The following is a 20,000-nucleotide window of genomic DNA, read 5'->3' as shown; positions in this document are numbered from 1 at the left end:
TTTCCATTTTTCTTGAGGAGAAATCATAATGTAACCAACACACGGTTACGCAATGGAACTACCGTTTTTAGGCCCATAATAATTGGCGCAGTAATATTTCACATAAGAACGGCTCTTAACCAATCCTATTGTGAGGTCGGAACTACCCGTTGTATAATAACCCTGGACTGTAATACCGTAGCCATGTGTCCTACTCTAACCCTGGCGATCAGCGTGACCCAGGACATTCAAACATTCATTCTCTGCATCTATCTCTGTTTAATACAGCCATGGGGAAATTGACAAGCTAGAGCTGGATAATGGTTGCGCCATCTCAACTCGGCGGTAATTGTTACACAACTGGACACACGCACAACTGTAGAAGGGTATCTGAAAGAAACACGAAGAATGGGCTCAGTAAGAGTCTTGAGAAACAAAAAACCATCAGCACATAATTTGTCTGTTTTAAGGAAATGGGTGATATTTCAAGAATTGGCTGCATCCACCATTTTCCATTCTGAAGCAAATTGGATAACGAGAGTTTAGACAGAACCATTTCTAGCCTTGTTATTCAGCTGCTGTGAAATTGTTGTAGATTACAAATAATTATCCATAAAACAGCTCTTCCCCTCTGCCTGCACCGACAAAAAAAAGATCATCCTGCCTCCGTTAAAATATGATGAGACTGCTGTACATGTTGATAAGAGGGTGGGACGGTATGAACCATGACAGAGAGAGAGAGAGGAGGGGGGGAGAGAAATTGAGAGAGAGAGAAGGAGAGGGGGAAATAGAGAAAGAGAGAGAGAGTGGGTGAGAGGGAGAGAGAGAGAGAAAGAGAGATAGAGGGAGAGGAATGCTGAGACTGTTGGCTAAAACATAATGTGCAGTATAAATGTTGAGAGGGTAGGTGGGGGTACGTGGGGGTAGGTAAGGGTAGATGGGGGTAGGTGAGGGTAGGGGGGGTAGGTGAGGGTAGGTGGGGGTAGATGGGGGTAGGTGAGGGTAGATGGGGGGTAGGTGAGGGTAGGTGGGGGTAGATGGGGGTAGGTGAGGGTAGGTGGGGGTAGATGGGGGGTAGGTGAGGGTAGGTGGGGGTAGATGGGGGGTAGGTGAGGGTAGGTGGGGTAGATAGGGGTATGTGCGGCTAGGTGAGGGTAGGTAGGGGTAGGTGAGGGTAGGTGGGGGTAGGTGGGGGTAGATGGTAGGTGGGGTAGATGAGGGTAGGTGTGGGTAGATGGGGGTAGGTGAGGGTAGATGGAGGTAGGTGAGGGTAGGTGGGGGTAGATGGGGGGTAGGTGAGGGTAGGTGGTGGTAGGTGAGGGTAGGTGGGGGTACAGTAGGTGAGGGTAGTTGGGGTAGATGGTGAGTAGGTGGGGGTAGATGGGGGTAGGTGAGGATAGGTGGGGGTAGGTGAGGGTAGGTGGGGGTACAGTAGGTGAGGGTAGTTGGGGTAGATGTTGGGTAGGTGGGGGTAGATGGGGGTAGGTGAGGGTAGGTGGGGGGTTCATATGTTTGAACCTGGCTAGCGAATGATCACAAGCTTCCCATGGAAAGGAGCAGCCTTACGCCACAAAATTATTATACACTTCAAGTCTGACTGTGAAGGGGATTTATGACCTTGTGAGCATCAGTTGACCTGAGGTGTTTGTAACAGAATCTCAAGGCAATCTTTTTGTATCACAAGAGAACCCACATCAGTAAACAAAGAGAGGGCATTTCACCTTCGATTGGTCAAATAATTATAATTTCCTGTGTCTGCCGATGGCAGCCTGAAGTGGAACTCAAACTAATTAGACACAACCCTAACCCCAGCCCCAGCCCCAACCCCAGCCCCAGCCCCAGCCCCAACCCCAGCCCCAACCCCAGCCCCAGCCCCAGCCCCAGCCCCAGCCCCAGCCCCAGCCCCAACCCCAGCCCCAGCCCTCTCTCACCATGGCCTCCAGCTCTCCCAGGCTGTGGAGCAGCTCCTGGTTGTGGGCCTCCAGGCTGCTGCTCCTCTCCTCCTGCAGGCGCAGACTCCTGAGGGCCGCGTCCCGCCCCCGCCGCGCCTCCTCCAGCTCCTCCGCCCGCAGACCCAGGCTCTCCCGCTCCTCCTGGAGCTCCCGCTCACACCGCTCCGCCTGGCTCTGGAGCTGGGCCGCCCGCACCGCCCCCTCACACACCTGGAACCAGGGACCAGGGTCAGAACCAGGGTAAGGACCAGGACAGGGACCAGGACCAGGGTCAGAACCATGACAGGGACCAGGACCAGGGTCAGAACCATGAGAGGGACCAGGGTCAGAACCATGAGAGGGACCAGGGTCAGAACCAAAGTCAGAACCAGGACAGGGACCAGGACCAGGGTCAGAACCAGGACAGGGACCAGGGTCAGGACCAGGACAGGGACCAGGGTCAGAACCATGACGGGGACCAGGGTAAGAACCAGGACAGGGACCAGGGTAAGAACCAGGACAGGGACCAGGGTCAGAACCAGGGTCAGAACCATGACACGGACCAGGGTCAGAACCAGGACAGGGACCAGGGTCAGAACCAGGGTCAGAACCATGACACGGACCAGGGTCAGAACCAGGACAGGGACCAGGGTCAGAACCAGGGTCAGAACCATGACACGGACCAGGGTCAGAACCAGGACAGGGACCAGGGTCAGAACCAGGGTCAGAACCAGGACAGGGACCAGGGTCAGAACCAGAGCACAGGATCAATCAGCGCACTCTGTCATTATTATGCATCAAAACACACACCCACAGATACAGACAGACAGACAGACAGACAGACACACACACACACACACACACACACACACACACACACACACACACACACACGCACACACACACACAATACACATACAGACACATACATACAAACACACACACACACAGATACACACATATACACACACAGATACAGATACACACACACACACACACACACACACACACACACACACTTCCCCCCTCAGCCAGTTCTCGGGTACCAGGATGCTGAAACAACACGTCAGTAACGGCTCTAATGAGTTTCCACTAAAAACCCGCTCAGAGAGGTGGTGGTAGGGGGGTGGAGGGGGGGGGGGGGCGTTCTTTATGAACTGACAGACTCACGCCGCGACAGAACCACCACATAAAAGTCCCGGCGAGTCGAACCAATGAGCGCCGGCCGAGTGTGAAAATAAACTGCACTTCCCACCCCCCACCCCGTTAATCAACCTGTCTGCACTTTGTTTGCAGAGTAATCTCGTCCACCCCGCCGGAGAAGCACTCAGCGGTTGAGTGGCGCTGTGGCCGCGGCGTTCTGAAGGCCCTGCTTTATTGCGGTCCCCGAGCCGCGCGGCGTGGACCGGGGCGGGGGGGGGGGGGGGGGGTGGGGGCCTGTAAAAACAACGCCCACCGTCCCGGGGCTCGGCGTGCGGCCTGGGGCTGCCCCCCGGCCTCAGGGACCACCTGGAGCGCCCCCCTCCCCACCACTCACTCACTCCTAGACAATAGATCTCAGCGCCCCCCCCCCACCCGAACCCCGACGCCAGCTCCTCACAATCACTCCCCTGCCTCTCTCTCTCCCCGACTCACTTGCTCCTGGTCGGGGTTCTGACTAGGACCGGAGAGGACTACCTTGGCCTTGCCTAACACACACTCACACACACACACTCACACACACAAACACACACACTCGTACACAGTAGGTGACGCAGACACAGACGCAAACACACACACACATAAACAGGACTGGACCGGGTTAAGAGGAGGCCATGCTGGCAGACAGAAAGAAACTGCTTCGTGACTGACGTCCCTGAGTGTGGCAGCTGTGTGTGTGTGTGTGTGTGTGTGTGTGGGAGCTGGAGGCCACAGACCTTGTCCTTGAGAAGCTGCTGCTCCTCTCTCAGCCTCTTCACCTCCTCCTCTCTCCCACCGAGCTGATGTACAGAGTGGGGATGTTAACAGTTAATCGACTAATCTATGAATTGCCGATAAAAATTTACTCAAGTAAGATTTATTTACCCGATGAATTGCTTGTTAATGGAACATAACTTTTTTTTTTTTGAACGAACATTATGTGAAATGTAATCATGATTTAAGGTCTGACTGCACGAGGGAGCCACGCCATGTAGTGAAGGCTAATTGGGATGCTGGGAAATTTAAACGACACAAAAACGAAGCGAGCAAAGCGCAGTCCAGCGTGGGACGTTCTAATCAATGAATCGACTATTGTTTGTTAAGGTTAACAGTTATCGATTAATGAAATTCCTTGAAATTTGCAACCCTAGTACAGAGAGAGAGAGAGAGAGAGAGAGAGAGAGAGAGAGAGAGAGAGAGAGAGATAGACAAAAAGAGAGAGGGAGAGAGAGTGAGAGAGAGAGAGAGAGAGAGAAAGAGAGAGAGAGAGAGAGAGAGAGAGAGGGAGAGATTAAACAGAAGGCCGGTCCAGAGTAGACTAACAGACTCCTCTCCTGACTACAGCTGCATCGGGAAGCACTTGAAAGTTTACAAACAAATAAAGTGCCTGTCCAGGAGTGGACCCGTTTCAATATTAATACACAGCAGAACACAAATTATGGCAGTGTTGAAGAAGAAAACGTCCTGAAATATTGAAGGGGGACTGGAGCATAGGGGACCAGTAATGCTGGTAGCCAGGGGCGGCGGCAAGGGTGTGTGTGTGTGTGTGTGTGTGTGTGTGTGTGTGTGTGTGTGTGTGTGTGTTAGCGCCAGTGCTAGACCTCCCGGTCTGGGGGACTGTGAAGCAGGGTTTTCCAGGCCTCTGGAGCCCTAGGCATTAATACAGCTGCCTCCCCCCAACCTGACCCCCTTAGGCTTGCCTGGAGTGCCAGAGAGGTGTGGAAGGAGTGGAGGAGTGAGGAGTGCAGGAGTAGCAGGGGGGGGGGGGCGGAGCCTGAGAGCTGAGTGGCGTGGCGTGGGGCTCGGGGTCAGGGAGGATGTGATTGCTCTTTAATAGATGACCTCTCTTCTTTTCAACAGCCGAGGAGAAGGAGTTCTTCTTCAGTTCATCTTCCACCCTCTCTCTCTCTCTCTCTCTCTCTCTCTCTCTCTCTCTCTTCGACCTCTTTGTCACTCCCTCTCTACATGTGTGAATGCAATGCTGTGTGTGTGTGTGTGTGTGTGTGACCTCTCTACATGTGTGAATGCAATGCTGTGTGTGTGTGTGTGTGTGACCTCTAAACATGTGTGAATGCAATGCTGTGTGTGTGTGTGACCTCTAAACATGTGTGAATGCAATGCTGTGTGTGTGTGTGTGTGTGTGTGTGTGACCTCTCTACATGTGTGAATGCAATGCTGTGTGTGTGTGTGTGTGTGTGTGTGACCTCTCTACATGTGTGAATGCAACAAGGACGCAGAGACTGAAGGTTGTCCCTCAATGCCACATATGAAAAGAGGCTTCGACCTCTGACTTGACGGTAGCATGTGTTGCACGCACACACAAACACACACACACACACTTTGTTTATATATTATTATATATTATTATTATATATATACTCTTGTTCTTTATTGAGGAATAAAGGGGTGTTATTATTTGGGAGTGTCTGTGTGTGTGTGTGTGTGTGTGTGTGTGTGTGTGTGTGTGTGTGTGTTTGTGTGTGTGTGTGTGTGTGTGTGTTTGTGTGTGTGTGTTTGTGTGTGTGTGTGTGTGTGTGTGTGGGCGCTCACCTCATTCTGCGTCTGGTGTTTCTGGTTCTCCAGCTGTTCCTTCAGTTTGCGTACCTCCCCCTGGAGCTCAGCCGTCTGCTCCTCACTCTGGCGCTCCGCCACCCCCTGCTCCACACACACACACACACACACACACACACACACACACATGAACACACACACACACGCACACACACACACGAACACACACGCACACACACACACATGCGCACACACGAACACACACACACGCACACACACACACACACATGCGCACACACACACACACACACACACGCACACACACACATGCGCACGCACACACACACACGCACACACACACACGAACACGCACACACACGCACACACACACACACAAACACACACACACACACACACCCGCACACGCACGCACGCACACACACACCCACAAGGCCAGAGGTGAGACACAGGAGAGTTGAAGTGTCTGTTTTTAGAGGTGTCAGCGGATGGCTTTGCATTATGCATATCACACCTCTGAAATGATCCATTAGCAGGTGAGGGTGTGAGCACCCATACTAACGCCGACAGCAGCAGAGTATGCTTCCCCTCACTAAGTACACACTACATCCTTCCCTTTCACTAAGTACACACTACATCCTTCCCTCTCACTAAGAACACACTACATCCTTCCCTCTCACTAAGAACACACTACATCCTTCCCTCTCACTAAGAACACACTACATCCTTCCCTCTCACTAAGAACACACTACATCCTTCCCTCTCACTAAGAACACACTACATCCTTCCCTTTCACTCAGTACACACTACATCCTTCCCTATCACTCAGTACACACTACATCCTTCCCTCTCACTCAGTACACACTACATCCTTCCCTCTCACTAAGTACACACTACATCCTTCCCTCTCACTAAGAACACACTACATCCTTCCCTCTCACTAAGAACACACTACATCCTTCCCTCTCACTAAGTACACACTACATCCTTCCCTTTCACTAAGAACACACTACATCCTTCCCTTTCACTAAGTACACACTACATCCTTCCCTTTCACTAAGAACACACTACATCCTTCCCTTTCACTCAGTACACACTACATCCTTCCCTCTCACTAAGAACACACTACATCCTTCCCTTTCACTAAGAACACACTACATCCTTCCCTTTCACTAAGTACACACTACATCCTTCCCTCTCACTCAGTACACACTACATCCTTCCCTCTCACTAAGTACACACTACATCCTTCCCTCTCACTAAGAACACACTACATCCTTCCCTCTCACTAAGTACACACTACATCCTTCCCTATCACTCAGTACACACTACATCCTTCCCTATCACACAGTACACACTACATCCTTCCCTCTCACTCAGTACACACTACATCCTTCCCTCTCACTAAGAACACACTACATCCTTCTCTCTCACTAAGAACACACTACATCCTTCTCTCTCACTCAGTACACACTACATCCTTCCCTCTCACTAAGAACACACTACATCCTTCCCTCTCACTAAGAACACACTACATCCTTCTCTGTCACTAAGAACACACTACATCCTTCCCTATCACACAGTACACACTACATCCTTCCCTCTCACTCAGTACACTACATCCTTCCCTCTCACTCAGTACACACTACATCCTTCCCTATCACACAGTGCACACTACATCCTTCCATCTCACTAAGTACACACTACATCCTTCTCTCTCACTCAGTACACACTACATCCTTCTCTCTCACTCAGTACACACTACATCCTTCCCTCTCACTCAGTACACACTACATCCTTCCCTCTCACTAAGTACACACTACATCCTTCCCTCTCACTCAGTACACACTACATCCTTCTCTCTCACTCAGTACACACTACATCCTTCCCTCTCACTCAGTACACACTACATCCTTCCCTCTCACTAAGTACACACTACATCCTTCCCTCTCACTCAGTACACACTACATCCTTCCCTCTCACTCTGACTGGCAGCTGAGAGGGAGCGGTTGTCCCCGGAGACAGGACCAGGGTGGGCCCTGTGAGAAAGGACCCCTCTCTGAGACCCCCAGAGAGAGAGGGGGAGAAAGAGAGAGAAGGGGAGAGAGAAGAAGAGGGAGAGAGGAAGAAAGAGAGGGAGAGAGAGAGATGGAGAGAGAGAGAGAGAGAGAGAGAGAGAGAGAGAGTGGAGATTGGGAGAGAGAGAATAGAAAGAAAGAGGAATAGATGAGAGAGAGAGATGGAGAGAGAGAGAGAGAGAGAGAGAGAGAGAGGAGACAGAAAGAAAAAGAGAAATGGAGAGAGCGCTCCGTTGGACACACGCCCCCCTGCACATCCAGACGCTGATTTATAATTTTAATATCTCTAATTTCCACAGCGTTGCCCGCTTTTCCAAAATGTCATTTTCCAATTTGTGTCAAACCGCGTGACCATTTTTCTTAATGCGGCTTATGACAAGCGCGCTCGCCGGGGCGGATATGCAATTCAGATGGAGTGTTTTACAGGCGCAGGAGCAGACAGACGCGCCGGGGTGTTTGTGTGTTTATCTCCATCAGCGCCCACTCAATATTTTTTCGGGGAGGAGGGGGGCGGAGGGTACGGGGGCGCCACATAGGACGGGGGGAGGGTAAAAAAATTGGTTTAGCCGGTAAAAATGGCTTAAGGGAACAAAATCATAATTCTGTCAGGAATCTAATAATTATAGTTATCGTAATAAGAGTGATGACGGTGGTAATGATAATGTATTAAAAAATGCATTAACGTTAAGCGCTTAAAGCGGAACATGGGGATGGCTTCACGCTCATTACATGAATATTTATGTTAATTAAAACAGGCCCTCCCACTTTATGTACCCACTACATCTTGGGGCTAATCGTTTGACTGGAACACAATGGGAAAGCACATTGGAGTGTGTGTGTGTGTGTGTGTGTGTGAGTGTGTGTGTGAGTCTGTGTGTGTGAGTGTGTGTGTGTGTGTATGCGTGTTGGTGTTGTAGTTACATGGTTTACCCTGAGGGTGGCGCTGTGGAGCTCTTCTCTGATGCGGCCCAGCTGGGCCTGGAGGCCGGCTCTCTCCGTCTCCCACTCCCTCTCCCGGCCCTGCAGCTCGGAGAGAGACCCCTGCAGCTCGGAGAGAGACCCCTGCAGCCGCTGCAGCTCCACACCCCTGTCCTGCAGCTGGACACACACACACGCATGCACACGCACACACACACACACACACACACACCCGCACACACACACCCGCACACACACACACACACACACACACACACGCACACACACACACACACACACACACACACACACAAATAGAACATTTCATCAAGTACCACAAAAATACGTGGTAGGACAGGTTAGATCCCACGGACATCCCACTCAACATCCCGATAAGAGACCAACCCCCGGTGAGACCAGCTGGGAGAGTTTCTCCCGAGGTGAGCAGCCGTCTCTCTGGCTGTCGGTCTGGGGAAAGAGGGCTGTGGTGATTTAGAGGCCGTGAGGAGCCTCGTGGGGCTGTGAGGCCCCGCCCCTTCTCTCCTGGCGGTGCCGGGCCGGTTCCTGTGATGTAGTCTGGACCCCTCGGCACCTCACGCCCTGCCTGTCCATCCGTCAGTGGACTGCTGATAGGCCTGGGGGTGGGGGGGGGGTGCGTGGAAGACCCCAACGAGGCCGCTGGTGAGGTCTGGGGACCTGTGTGCGGTAGGCCGGTATAGACAGGCTAGAGGTAGTCAGCTGTGTGTGGTAGGCCGGTATAGACAGGCTAGAGGTAGTCAGCTGTGTGCGGTAGGCCTGTATAGACAGGCTAGAGGTAGTCAGCTGTGTGCGGTAGGCCGGTATAGACAGGCTAGAGGTAGTCAGCTGTGTGCGGTAGGCCGGTATAGACAGGCTAGAGGTAGTCAGCTGTGTGTGGTAGGCCTGTATAGACAGGCTAGAGGTAGTCAGCTGTGTGTGGTAGGCCTGTATAGACAGGCTATAGGTAGTCAGCTGTGTGTGGTAGGCCTGTATAGACAGGCTAGAGGTAGTCAGCTGTGTGTGGTAGGCCTGTATAGACAGGCTAGAGGTAGTCAGCTGTGTGTGGTAGGCCTGTATAGACAGGCTAGAGGTAGTCAGCTGTGTGTGGTAGGCCTGTATAGACAGGCTAGAGGTAGTCAGCTGTGTGTGGTAGGGCTGTATAGACAGGCTAGAGGTAGTCAGCTGTGTGTGGTAGGGCTGTATAGACAGGCTAGAGGTAGTCAGCTGTGTGTGGTAGGCCTGTATAGACAGGCTAGAGGTAGTCAGCTGTGTGTGGTAGGCCTGTATAGACAGGCTAGAGGTAGTCAGCTGTGTGTGGTAGGCCGGTATAGACAGGCTAGAGCTAGTCAGCTGTGTGTGGTAGGCCTGTATAGACAGGCTAGAGGTAGTCAGCTGTGTGCGGTAGGCCGGTATAGACAGGCTAGAGGTAGTCAGCTGTGTGCGGTAGGCCGGTATAGACAGGCTAGAGGTAATCAGCTGTGTGCGGTAGGCCTGTATAGACAGGCTAGAGGTAATCAGCTGTGTGCGGTAGGCCTGTATAGACAGGCTAGAGGTAGTCAGCTACAGTATGGGTGATACTGGACACTGGGTGGTTGTATAGCTCAGGAGGTAGAGCCGATCATCCAATGATCGTAGGGTCGGCGGTTCGAATCCCGGGCTCCTCCTGACCGCATGTCCTTGGGCAAAGACACTGAACCTTAAAATCCCAATGAGCAGCTTAGCACCGTGCATGGCAGCTGCCGCCATTGATGTGTGTACGTGTGTGTGTGGATGGGTGAATGAGAGGCCTTCACTGTAAAGCACTTAGAATAAAAGCCCTATATAAGTGCAGTCCATCCACAGCCCATAGACAGCGACAGGGGCTTTGTGTGTGCGTGTGACAGGCGAGTCTATGACCTTTTGTCTATAGCGCCGAGGCCTTGAGGTGCGATGATGTGACCCCCCCTCCCCCCCTCCCCCCTCCGCCCCCCGAGCAGTCAACCAACCCAATCGGCCGTGATCGAGCGTCAGCCCGCCAGCGTGCGCTCCCCGCCATCGGAGGAAAGGTAAAAATAACAGGAACAAGTTGTCGGAAATGAAATTTCAATTCATCCAGTCCCCTTTATACACTGGTGCGGGAGCCCTCCGCACAGTGAGGGAGGGGGATCAATAGTGTTTAGACAGCAGAGCAGATTTTCTAAGCGCCGGATCAATAAGAAAGAGAGAGGGAGAAACAGCCCGGCTTTTCTTTGGGTGTTGTAGTAAATACGAACAAATCAGTGGCCTTAGGCTAAATGGATTGACCAGCTGTTTCCCAGTCCTGTGCTGTAAATAAAGATCTATTCTGAAGTCTGTGACGGAGGACCCCGGGGGGGGGCAGGGGAGGGGGGGGGGGGCATGCCACCGCCGCCACCGCAAGAGGGCCGCAAGCCCCGACACTCACCTGACTGGACCGGAGAACCGGGGGAGTAGGGGACTGGGGGAGGAGAGCTCCGCACTGCAGGGAGAGGGGCCCCTGGGGCTAGGGGGTCAGGTGGGGGTGGGGGGGGGGGCTTATGACACGGGAGAGAGGGGTGGGAGAGATACAGACGCACCCCCGCGGAGGGAAAGGAGCGTCTTGGGGAGAGCGGGCAGGAGGTGAAGGGACCGCCCGGAGGCCTGGAGAGCCAGGGGATCAGCCCTGGGGAGGGAAGCGGGGGCTTTTAGGAGGACCATGTAGGCCTGCGGGGGGGGGGGGGGGGACAACCCCGGGGGCCCCCAGGGGGAGAACGGAAGATCAGGCTAGCGCAGAGAGAGAGAGAGAGAGAGAGAGAGAGAGAGAGAGAGAGAGAGAGAGAGAGAGAGGGAGGGGTTGTAGAGGAGCCAGAAGCCCGAGGGGTCCTGGGGCACTTGGGACTGTTTCAGTGACGCTGATCAACCTGCTAACTTATCCATGTCACAGAGAGCGCGCCTCTAGACCCCCCTTTCCCTGACCTTATCTACTGAAAACACAGAAAATGCCACAACTAAGAGATGGATGTTTTAACTCTCTGTGTCAGTTAAGATTTCTATATACAAACTTCACAATAGGTCACAAAGATTACTTTTTATTTCATTTTCTGGGCTTTAAAAACGTAAAAATGGCCGTGGGGAGGGGTGGGGTGGAATGGGCTGTGCTTTGACGCAGGCGAGCGCGGCAGGTCAAATATGGTCTGCGCAGCGTTGGGCCAATCGGAGCGCGCCATGCTGACAGGATGACTGATCACCCGCATGCTCCGCCTCAACTCTTGACTTATTAAAGAACAACACCACAGACCCCCGCCCACCCCCCCTCCACACGCCACCCCCGCCATCACGCCACCCGTAGATCTGACGTATGAAATTCATCAGCGAGCCGTCCTCGGCCCAAACCAAACACACACTGGAGGAGCTCAACCATAAAGAGACCCGCTCCCTCTCTCCCGACTGGCTGTTAACACGGCGAGAGGAGCCGTTATTGAAGGCAAGCCAGTGTGTGTGTGTGTATGTGTGTGTGTGTGTGTGCTTGTGTGTGTGTATGTGCGTATGCGTGTCTGTGTGTGTGTGTGAGGGATGGGTGGTGGGCGGGGCTTGGATGCCGTGACAGGGCCTGAGTAGACCAGACCTAGAGGCCACACCCCCCCCCCACCAGGCCCCCTGCTAGACTGATAGAGGAGGGCCACACAGACAGTGGCCTACCTCTGCACTGACCTTCTACAGGAGCCCATTTATTACACACACACACACACACACACACAAACAAACACACACACACAAACACACACACACACACAAACACGCACACGTATACGCACACACACACACACAGACACACATAAACGTACACACACATACACGCACACGCATGCACACACACGCACGCATACGCACGCATACACATACTCACGCACACACAGATACCAACTTGTACACACACACACACACACACACACACACACACGCACATGCACGCACACACACTCCCCTCTCTAAGTGATTAATAATTGGCCCCATTCTGCCACTGTGTCAGGGAGAGTGTGTGTGACATGTCAGGGCTCGCCTCTGTGCCTCTACTGACAACCTGGGGTTTGGTGACGCTGGGGTGGACCCCCCCCCACCACGTCTGGAGAACAACACCACCCCCCCACTCCCATCCTGCCTGGAGAACAACAAACACCAATCCCACAGTTCTGCTGGGGTTCAAGGACAATTTGGCAAAAAAATGAGTGGATGTCAGATGTGGGCATTGTATCGGTTCCAAGTATATGTCTGCAGATGCTTGCGTGTGTATGTGTGTGTGTGTGTGCGTGTGTGTGTGTGTACGTGTGTGTGTGTTCTGTAGCTCTGCCTGTGTGTTCCGTAGCTCTGCCTGCCCTAACTGTGTGTTAAAGGTCATCCAAGATTGGGCCGTTTATGGCCACACAGCGGAGGGGGGAAGGTTCCCCACGTCTTAGAGCTCAGCTCATTGCCTTTCCCAAGCATACGCTCCCTTTACGACGCTGTCCCTCACACCTCGGTCGCCTCACACCTCGGCAGATGTGGAGATCCAGCGGCCAGGGCGGGGGTAAGGACGCTCTGATGTCCTCCCCGGTCCGTTCGGCCAGGCTGCCTCACACTGGACCAGGCCGTGCGGAGTAACGGGCCTGCCTCACAACCCCCCCACCCCAGTCCAACAAACATAGCTAACAACATCTCTTACAGTACTAGCGCACAAACCGCCATTAAATATTTACATTAGCGGTTGCCCGGTAAGCCAGCACACCTAGGATAGCGTTTGTCCGGTTGTCACTCCCTCCCTCCCTCCCTCTGGTCAATGTTGACCTGCATTTCTCTGTTGGCACCACAAGAGGCAGTAGTCCCAGCTAGCTAGCGTTAATGTTAGCTAGCTAACGTAACGTTAGCCTAGCCGGCAGCTACTGTACTGTAGCTCTTTAGTTGTAAGTCTTTTATTAGTATAGAGATGGATAACAGTGTGAGGGATAATTATATTTGAACAAGGTGATGAAAGTGTACTGGTTCAATCCCTTAATGGTGAGATTCTACCTCAACGTTTTATCGTTGCTTAAAAATGCCCGGTAGATTAGTGTTAGCCCTATGTTGCTAGCTATATTAGCATTAGCCCTATTGAGGGGTTCACTCCGAACACACACACACACACACACACACACACACACACACACACACACACACACACACACACACACACACACACACACACACCCTCCATCCTCCTCCTGTCTGTTCTCTGTATTTAATGATGCCAAAAAGAGTGTCTTCCTCTCCATGTCTTGGCTCCCTTCCCCTCAGCCCTCATACACACACACACATACACACACACATACACACATACACACACACACACGCGCGCGCGCACACACACACACACACACACACACACACACACACACACACACACACACACATACAGACACACTCACGCTATTTAAGCGTTCTTTCTTTACATGAAGTGTTTTTCCAGTGTTCAGTAAAACGAGGCTCATTAAGGAGGGTCTTTGTTAGCGGACACGCTGTCGTCAGGGTTCCGAGATGTACCCTGTACCGGGGGGGGGGGTCAGAGATGCACCCTGCACCAGAGGGGACAGTGTAGACGCGCTCTTCAACTACAACGCTCTAAGTAGGACGAGACATAATCCTCAGACTCCGACAGCTTTAAAGAGGGAGCGTCGATTCTGCGAGGTCGCTAGGTGAAACGGCGCGGCCGGGTGTCCTTCCCCAGGTCTTCCATCACATCCTAGTTGTGGTGAACGCCGCCCCGGTGAGCGGTGAGTCTCAGTGAGTGGTCATTAACGTGGGTCAGCTCCCGGCAGACTCTCGCTCCACATTCTGGCCTGTGTAAGCGCTTTCTCTCCTGTACTGGGGAGGGAGGGGGGGGGGGTGGTTTTGAGGGGAGACAGGGGCCATTGAGAGTGTTTATATTCCGGGGGCCCAGACACACGGTTCTAATGTGTAACACAGGGCACTCAAGTATGCACACGCCCCAGGCTATCCTCTAAGTGGTCTTTACTTTGAAAACACAGGTGCCCTCCAGGGGGATAGGATGAGTGGTACTGCCGGTGTGTGTGCGTGTGTGTGTGTGCGCGCGAGTGCGCGTGTAAGGGTGGAGCAGGGTGAGAGATGGACGGAGTAGCTGTGCTCTGAGGCCCATGCAACGCTCTGAATAATATATCCATACATCATCAGTCCGTGTCAGGCTTTGATTCACGGTGGAGGACTTGCAGAAACCACTGTGGTATTAGCTTTAATAATGCAGGCTGGGGTTAGGCGCTTACTCTTTTCTGACAAATATGGGCAAATCAATTAATTCCACTGACATTTCCCCAAAGCACACATATAAATCCAACGCGGTGGTTTGCTTTTGTTGTTTTTGGTTTGTAAAGCAAACCAAGCAAGAAGGACCCCGTGTTTTTTTATGTCCTAATTCTAAAGTACCTCGACAGGATAGGACATTTGTTATCGTAAGAAACACGAGACTCCTTCTGTGAGTAGCAAGAATATTAAAGTAGCTAAAAACAAAACAAATGAGGTTGTCACGCAGGAGATAACAGGCATATCCTGTTCAACACGGCTAACATAACCGCTGTAGCGCCAAGAACACCATCTCCCCCCCTCCCCAAAACACTGTCTACTGACGAACACGGGGGACTGTGGACACCTTGTCCATAAATCCGTACTGGTAAACAATTTACACTGCCACCAATTAAATGGGAATGCTTTAATGTTTTAATGTGCGTCATCACTTTGGTTCAGCAGTCAATGTGAATCTCTCCGGGTCGGGGGTGTGCGCATGTACGTGTGAGCTCAGGTGGCGTTGACGTGACGATGGTGCCCTTGGTAATGAGCAGTGGCCGGCCCTCTCCGGAGGACATCCATTACCAAACAGCCTTTCATATAACCTTCCTCTGCCTCTCTCTCTCTACCATTCTCTCTCTACACTCATTCTCTCTCTACCTTTCTCTTCTCTCTCTGTCCATTCTCTCTCTCTCTGCTGCTACAGTACCTTTCTCTCTCTGTACACTCATTTTCTCTGTCTCTCTCTCTCTACCGTTCTCTCTCTGTACATTCATTCTCTCTCTACCTTTCTCTCTGTACACTCATTATCTCTCTCTCTCTACCTTTCTCTCTGTCCATTCTCTCTCTCTCTCTGCTGCTACCTTTCTCTCTCTGTACACTCATTCTCTCTCTCTCTCTACCTTTCTCTCTGTCCATTCTCTCTCTTCTCTCTATACACTCGTTCTCTCTCTCTCTCCACCTTTCTATCTGTCCATTCACTCTCTCTCTCTGCTGCTACAGTACCTTTCTCTCTCTCTCTCTCTCTCTCTCTCTCTCTCCCTCTGTCTGTCTTTCTCTCCCTCTCTATTAAGTTTCATCCAGCCGTCCCGAAGGCCAGTAATGAACACAGCGTGTGTTGCAGAGGCCATTACCTGGCTGGTCTTATCAATACTTCTGAAGACACAGCATCCATAGCTGCTTGTACACAGGATGTTTCAGGTGGCGAGTCAGTCTTCTAGGCCTGATTAGGAAGAGAGCAGCTCACCAGACAGGCGACAAAGAGGAGAGGAGAGAAAGGAGGAGAGGGGAGGAGGAGAGGGGAGGAGGAGAGGGGAGGGGAGGAGAGGGGAGGAGAGGAGGAAAGGAGAGGGGAGGAGAAGCAAGGAGAGGAGGAGAGGTGAGGAGAGGGGAGGACATGAGCGTTGAGGAGAAGGTGACGAAACGATGGAAATTCAGGCCCACTACTCCTCAGCGCAAGTCACACGAGCAATGAGCTAGAACCCCTACTAGGCAGGAGAACAAGCTTTATTAGTCTCTAAAAAGCCCTGTCCCCACATTAATATTCCATCTTAATGAAACCTTTCTGCATTTCTTCATTTCCCTACCCTTGCCTGTCACTGCTCAGTTCATAAATATTGTCTTATTATTATCATCATCATCTTTTTTCTTTTTCTTTTTTTTCTGATACGGCGGAAAATTCAGAGGCAATTACCGAAGTGACAGGTGAAAATGGGAGCGCGCTGAAAAAGAAAATGAACGGTTGCCATGGCGACGGGGGGCGAGAGAAGCGCGGGGGGGGGGGGGGGGGGGGGGCTGGCTACGTGCGGGCTGGTCACATGACCCAGCAGCGGCAGCACGGCTCAGCCGGTGGGGCCGAAGGACACTTAACCTCAATAGCTGGCAGCAATCGCGGGCCCATCCTGCAGAATTTATTTAGCTATTTCTGTCCAAAGGTCAGGTGTGGCTGTATGTCTGCCCCCCACCCCCCGCCCCCCCCCCCCCCCCACCAGGCCCAGGACAGGACACTCTCCTCAGCTCTCCGCCCAGAGACAGCTTCTCCTCTGTGGCCTGGGGGGAGGGGAGGGGGGGCTACAGAGGAGAAGGGCCCACAGGGGGATTTACTGCCTGGAGGAATAATCTGCATGTAAAGCATCTGACAGCATTAAGCCATATAGGCGCCAGGAAAGAAAGTAGTAAATCAGACAATATAGTCAGGGGTGGAGAGCACACACACACACACACACACACACACACACACACACACGCACGCGCGGCTGATATGCAGGACACCCTGCTAAGGTGATAAGCGTTGCATCAACACAGCTGTGGGGGAGTATGAATATGGCAGATGTGGCATTAGATCGGGGCTGAGAGGAGAACCATCTGCCCGAGGGCACCGTTATGGCGTTGCATTTTTGATCAGTGTCGGCTATAGAGTAAATGTATTATGTTTGTTCTCTGGCAGCCATTAACATGACACCTCGGAGGCGGGCGGAGCCGTGTGAACGCCGCCGCCATCCTGTGATCCCTTTCCTTATTATGAATACAATACCTTATGCACAGACAAGGATTAATATTTCAGCGTGTGTAAAATGGAACTGGAAACTAAATGACTTGGATCAGAAGTTAATTATGAAACACCTCGCACAAATAATATCTTTTGAGATTGCGTCAGCCTGATGTGTTTTCCTGGAGACAGAGGGAGAGAGAGAAAGAAAGAGAGAGGGAGGGAGGGACGGAGAGAGAAAGAGAGGGAGGGACAGAGAGAGAAAGAGAGAGAGATAGAGGGAGAATGAGAGAGGGAGGGAGAGAAAGAGAGGGAGGGACAGAGAGAGAAAGAGAGAGAGATAGAGGGAGAGAGAGAGAGGGAGGGAGAGAAAGAGAGAGAGAGGGGGGGAGAGAGAGAGAGGGAGAGAGAGGGAGGGAGAGAGAAAGAGAGAGAGACAGAGAGAGGGAAAGAGAGAGAGAAAGAGAGACAGAGAGAGAAAGAGAGAGAGAGAGTGAGAGAGAGAGAGAGAGAGCGAGAGAGAGAGAGACAGAGAGAGAGAGAAGGGGTTTGCGCTTCAAACAGTCTCATAACACAGACAGAGACCAGCAGACTCATGTACATCCTCAGTAGGGACTGAAGACATGGAGGAGTTCTGGTTGACTCTCCGGACCCGGAGGACATGTCCCCTAGGCGTCTGGGAGCATAGACGGGTCAACACCGGCTCTGAACACGCGTGAACACAGTCGCGGGTAGGATGAGGTCACATACTGCAGAAAGAACTTCCATTGTCAAGGAGACCTTGAGGACGAGAGCTTTTCTTATCGTTGGCAATTAGAATTGATTAGCATTGATTTAGACGGACGAGACACAACAAAAGTGCCGTCGGTTCTGATGGGGGAGCCAATGACGAGGGCTTAAAATATGTAAATAAATAAATAAAAGTTCCAAATCAAAGACGGGGGAAAAAACCATCCCACTGAAGCAATTACAGATCTAATCAGAGCTTTCTGCATGAAGGTACCGCTCCCCTATCTCGCTCCCATTTGCATCATAACACGCCGTGCAATATTAATTTCCGAGTTTACTGCTTATTGGAAGTGCAAAGTATGAAAAGCCATTAAGGCTGCAAAATGGGAAAGCAATTTGCTGTCACACGGATTCGGCTCTATTAAAGAGAAAAATCTTGTTAACCATTTGGAATTAGAGTCATTTGGCAAAAGGCATTCTGCCGCTCTCCACTAAAATAAGTAATTATGCTTACCCTCCTTTCGCTCTTTCATTTGCAGGAGCGAGGGAGGGGGGAGGAGGAGGGGGGGTGGGGTGGGAGAGGGCATCGGGGGTGAGTAAGTGAATGCAAAGGTAATTAAAGTTGCCGTCTATCTGTTTGGTTAACGCTGGGCAGCAGGGCAGGAGCGCCCGGGGGGGGGGGGGGTAGAGAGGAAGGGGACAGTCAGCCCTCTGTCTCTGTATGTCAGCCCCCCAGGCTGACTCTCATCTGGAACATGTGTGGAGCGCTGCCCCTCACCAGACCCTCTAGTCCTGGAACACGCTGACCAGCCCCTCACCAGACCCTCTAGTCCTGGAACACGCTGTCCCGCCCCTCACCAGACCCTCTAGTCCTGGAACACGCTGTCCCGCCCCTCACCAGACCCTCTAGTCCTGGAACACGCTGTCCCGCCCCTCACCAGACCCTCTAGTCCTGGAACACGCTGTCCCGCCCCTCACCAGACCCTCTAGTCCTGGAACACGCTGTCCCGCCCCTCACCAGACCCTCTAGTCCTGGAACACGCTGTCCAGCCCCTCACCAGACCCTCTAGTCCTGGAACACGCTGTCCAGCCCCTCACCAGACCCTCTAGTCCTGGAACACGCTGTCCAGCCCCTCACCAGACCCTCTAGTCCTGGAACACGCTGTCCAGCCCCTCACCAGACCCTCTAGTCCTGGAACACGCTGTCCAGCCCCTCACCAGACCCTCTAGTCCTGGAACACGCTGTCCAGCCCCTCACCAGACCCTCTAGTCCTGGAACACGCTGTCCAGCCCCTCACCAGACCCTCTAGTCCTGGAACACGCTGTCCAGCCCCTCACCAGACCCTCTAGTCCTGGAACACAGTCAGTCCACAGCCCACGTACATCTCTTCAGACCAGAAAGAGTGGGTCTCTCTCCAGACCAGAAAGAGTGGGTCTCTCTTCAGACCAGAAAGAGTGAGTCTCTCTTCAGACCAGAAAGAGTGGGTCTCTCTTCAGACCAGAAAGAGTGGGTCTCTCTCCAGACCAGAAAGAGTGAGTCTCTCCTCAGACCAGAAAGAGTGGGTCTCTCTCCAGACCAGAAAGAGTGGGTCTCTCTCCAGACCAGAAAGAGTGGGTCTCTCTCCAGACCAGAAAGAGTGGGTCTCTCTTCAGACCAGAAAGAGTGGGTCTCTCTACAGACCAGAAAGAGTGGGTCTCTCTCCAGACCAGAAAGAGTGGGTCTCTCTCCAGACCAGAAAGAGTGGGTCTCTCTCCAGACCACAAAGAGTGGGTCTCTCTCCAGACCGTAAAGAGTGGGTCTCTCTCCAGACCGTAAAGAGTGGGTCTCTCTCCAGACCGTAAAGAGTGGGTCTCTCCCAGTCCTCG

At 52.4% G+C, this 20,000-nt stretch overlaps 1 protein-coding gene across 1 annotated transcript in view; it reads right to left on the bottom strand.

The window, feature by feature from the left end:
• pmfbp1 (polyamine modulated factor 1 binding protein 1) overlaps nucleotides 1–20,000 on the bottom strand; it is a gene marked incomplete at its 5' end in the record, with an annotated part of 113,285 nt that overhangs the window by 49,974 nt on the left and 43,311 nt on the right. Inside the window, 4 exons of the mRNA XM_084437394.1 lie at nucleotides 1,911–2,141; nucleotides 3,827–3,889; nucleotides 5,640–5,744; nucleotides 8,618–8,794. Of these exons, the coding sequence (XP_084293520.1) occupies nucleotides 1,911–2,141; nucleotides 3,827–3,889; nucleotides 5,640–5,744; nucleotides 8,618–8,794 (576 nt within the window). The remainder of the gene's footprint in view (nucleotides 1–1,910; nucleotides 2,142–3,826; nucleotides 3,890–5,639; nucleotides 5,745–8,617; nucleotides 8,795–20,000) is intronic.

The sequence above is a fragment of the Borostomias antarcticus genome (genome assembly GCF_949987555.1).
Source record: "Borostomias antarcticus genome assembly, chromosome: 4".
NCBI classification, from domain to species: domain Eukaryota; kingdom Metazoa; phylum Chordata; class Actinopteri; order Stomiiformes; family Stomiidae; genus Borostomias; species Borostomias antarcticus.
The sequence above is the reverse complement of the archived record's forward strand: the minus strand, read 5'-3'. Positions and strand labels throughout refer to the sequence as shown.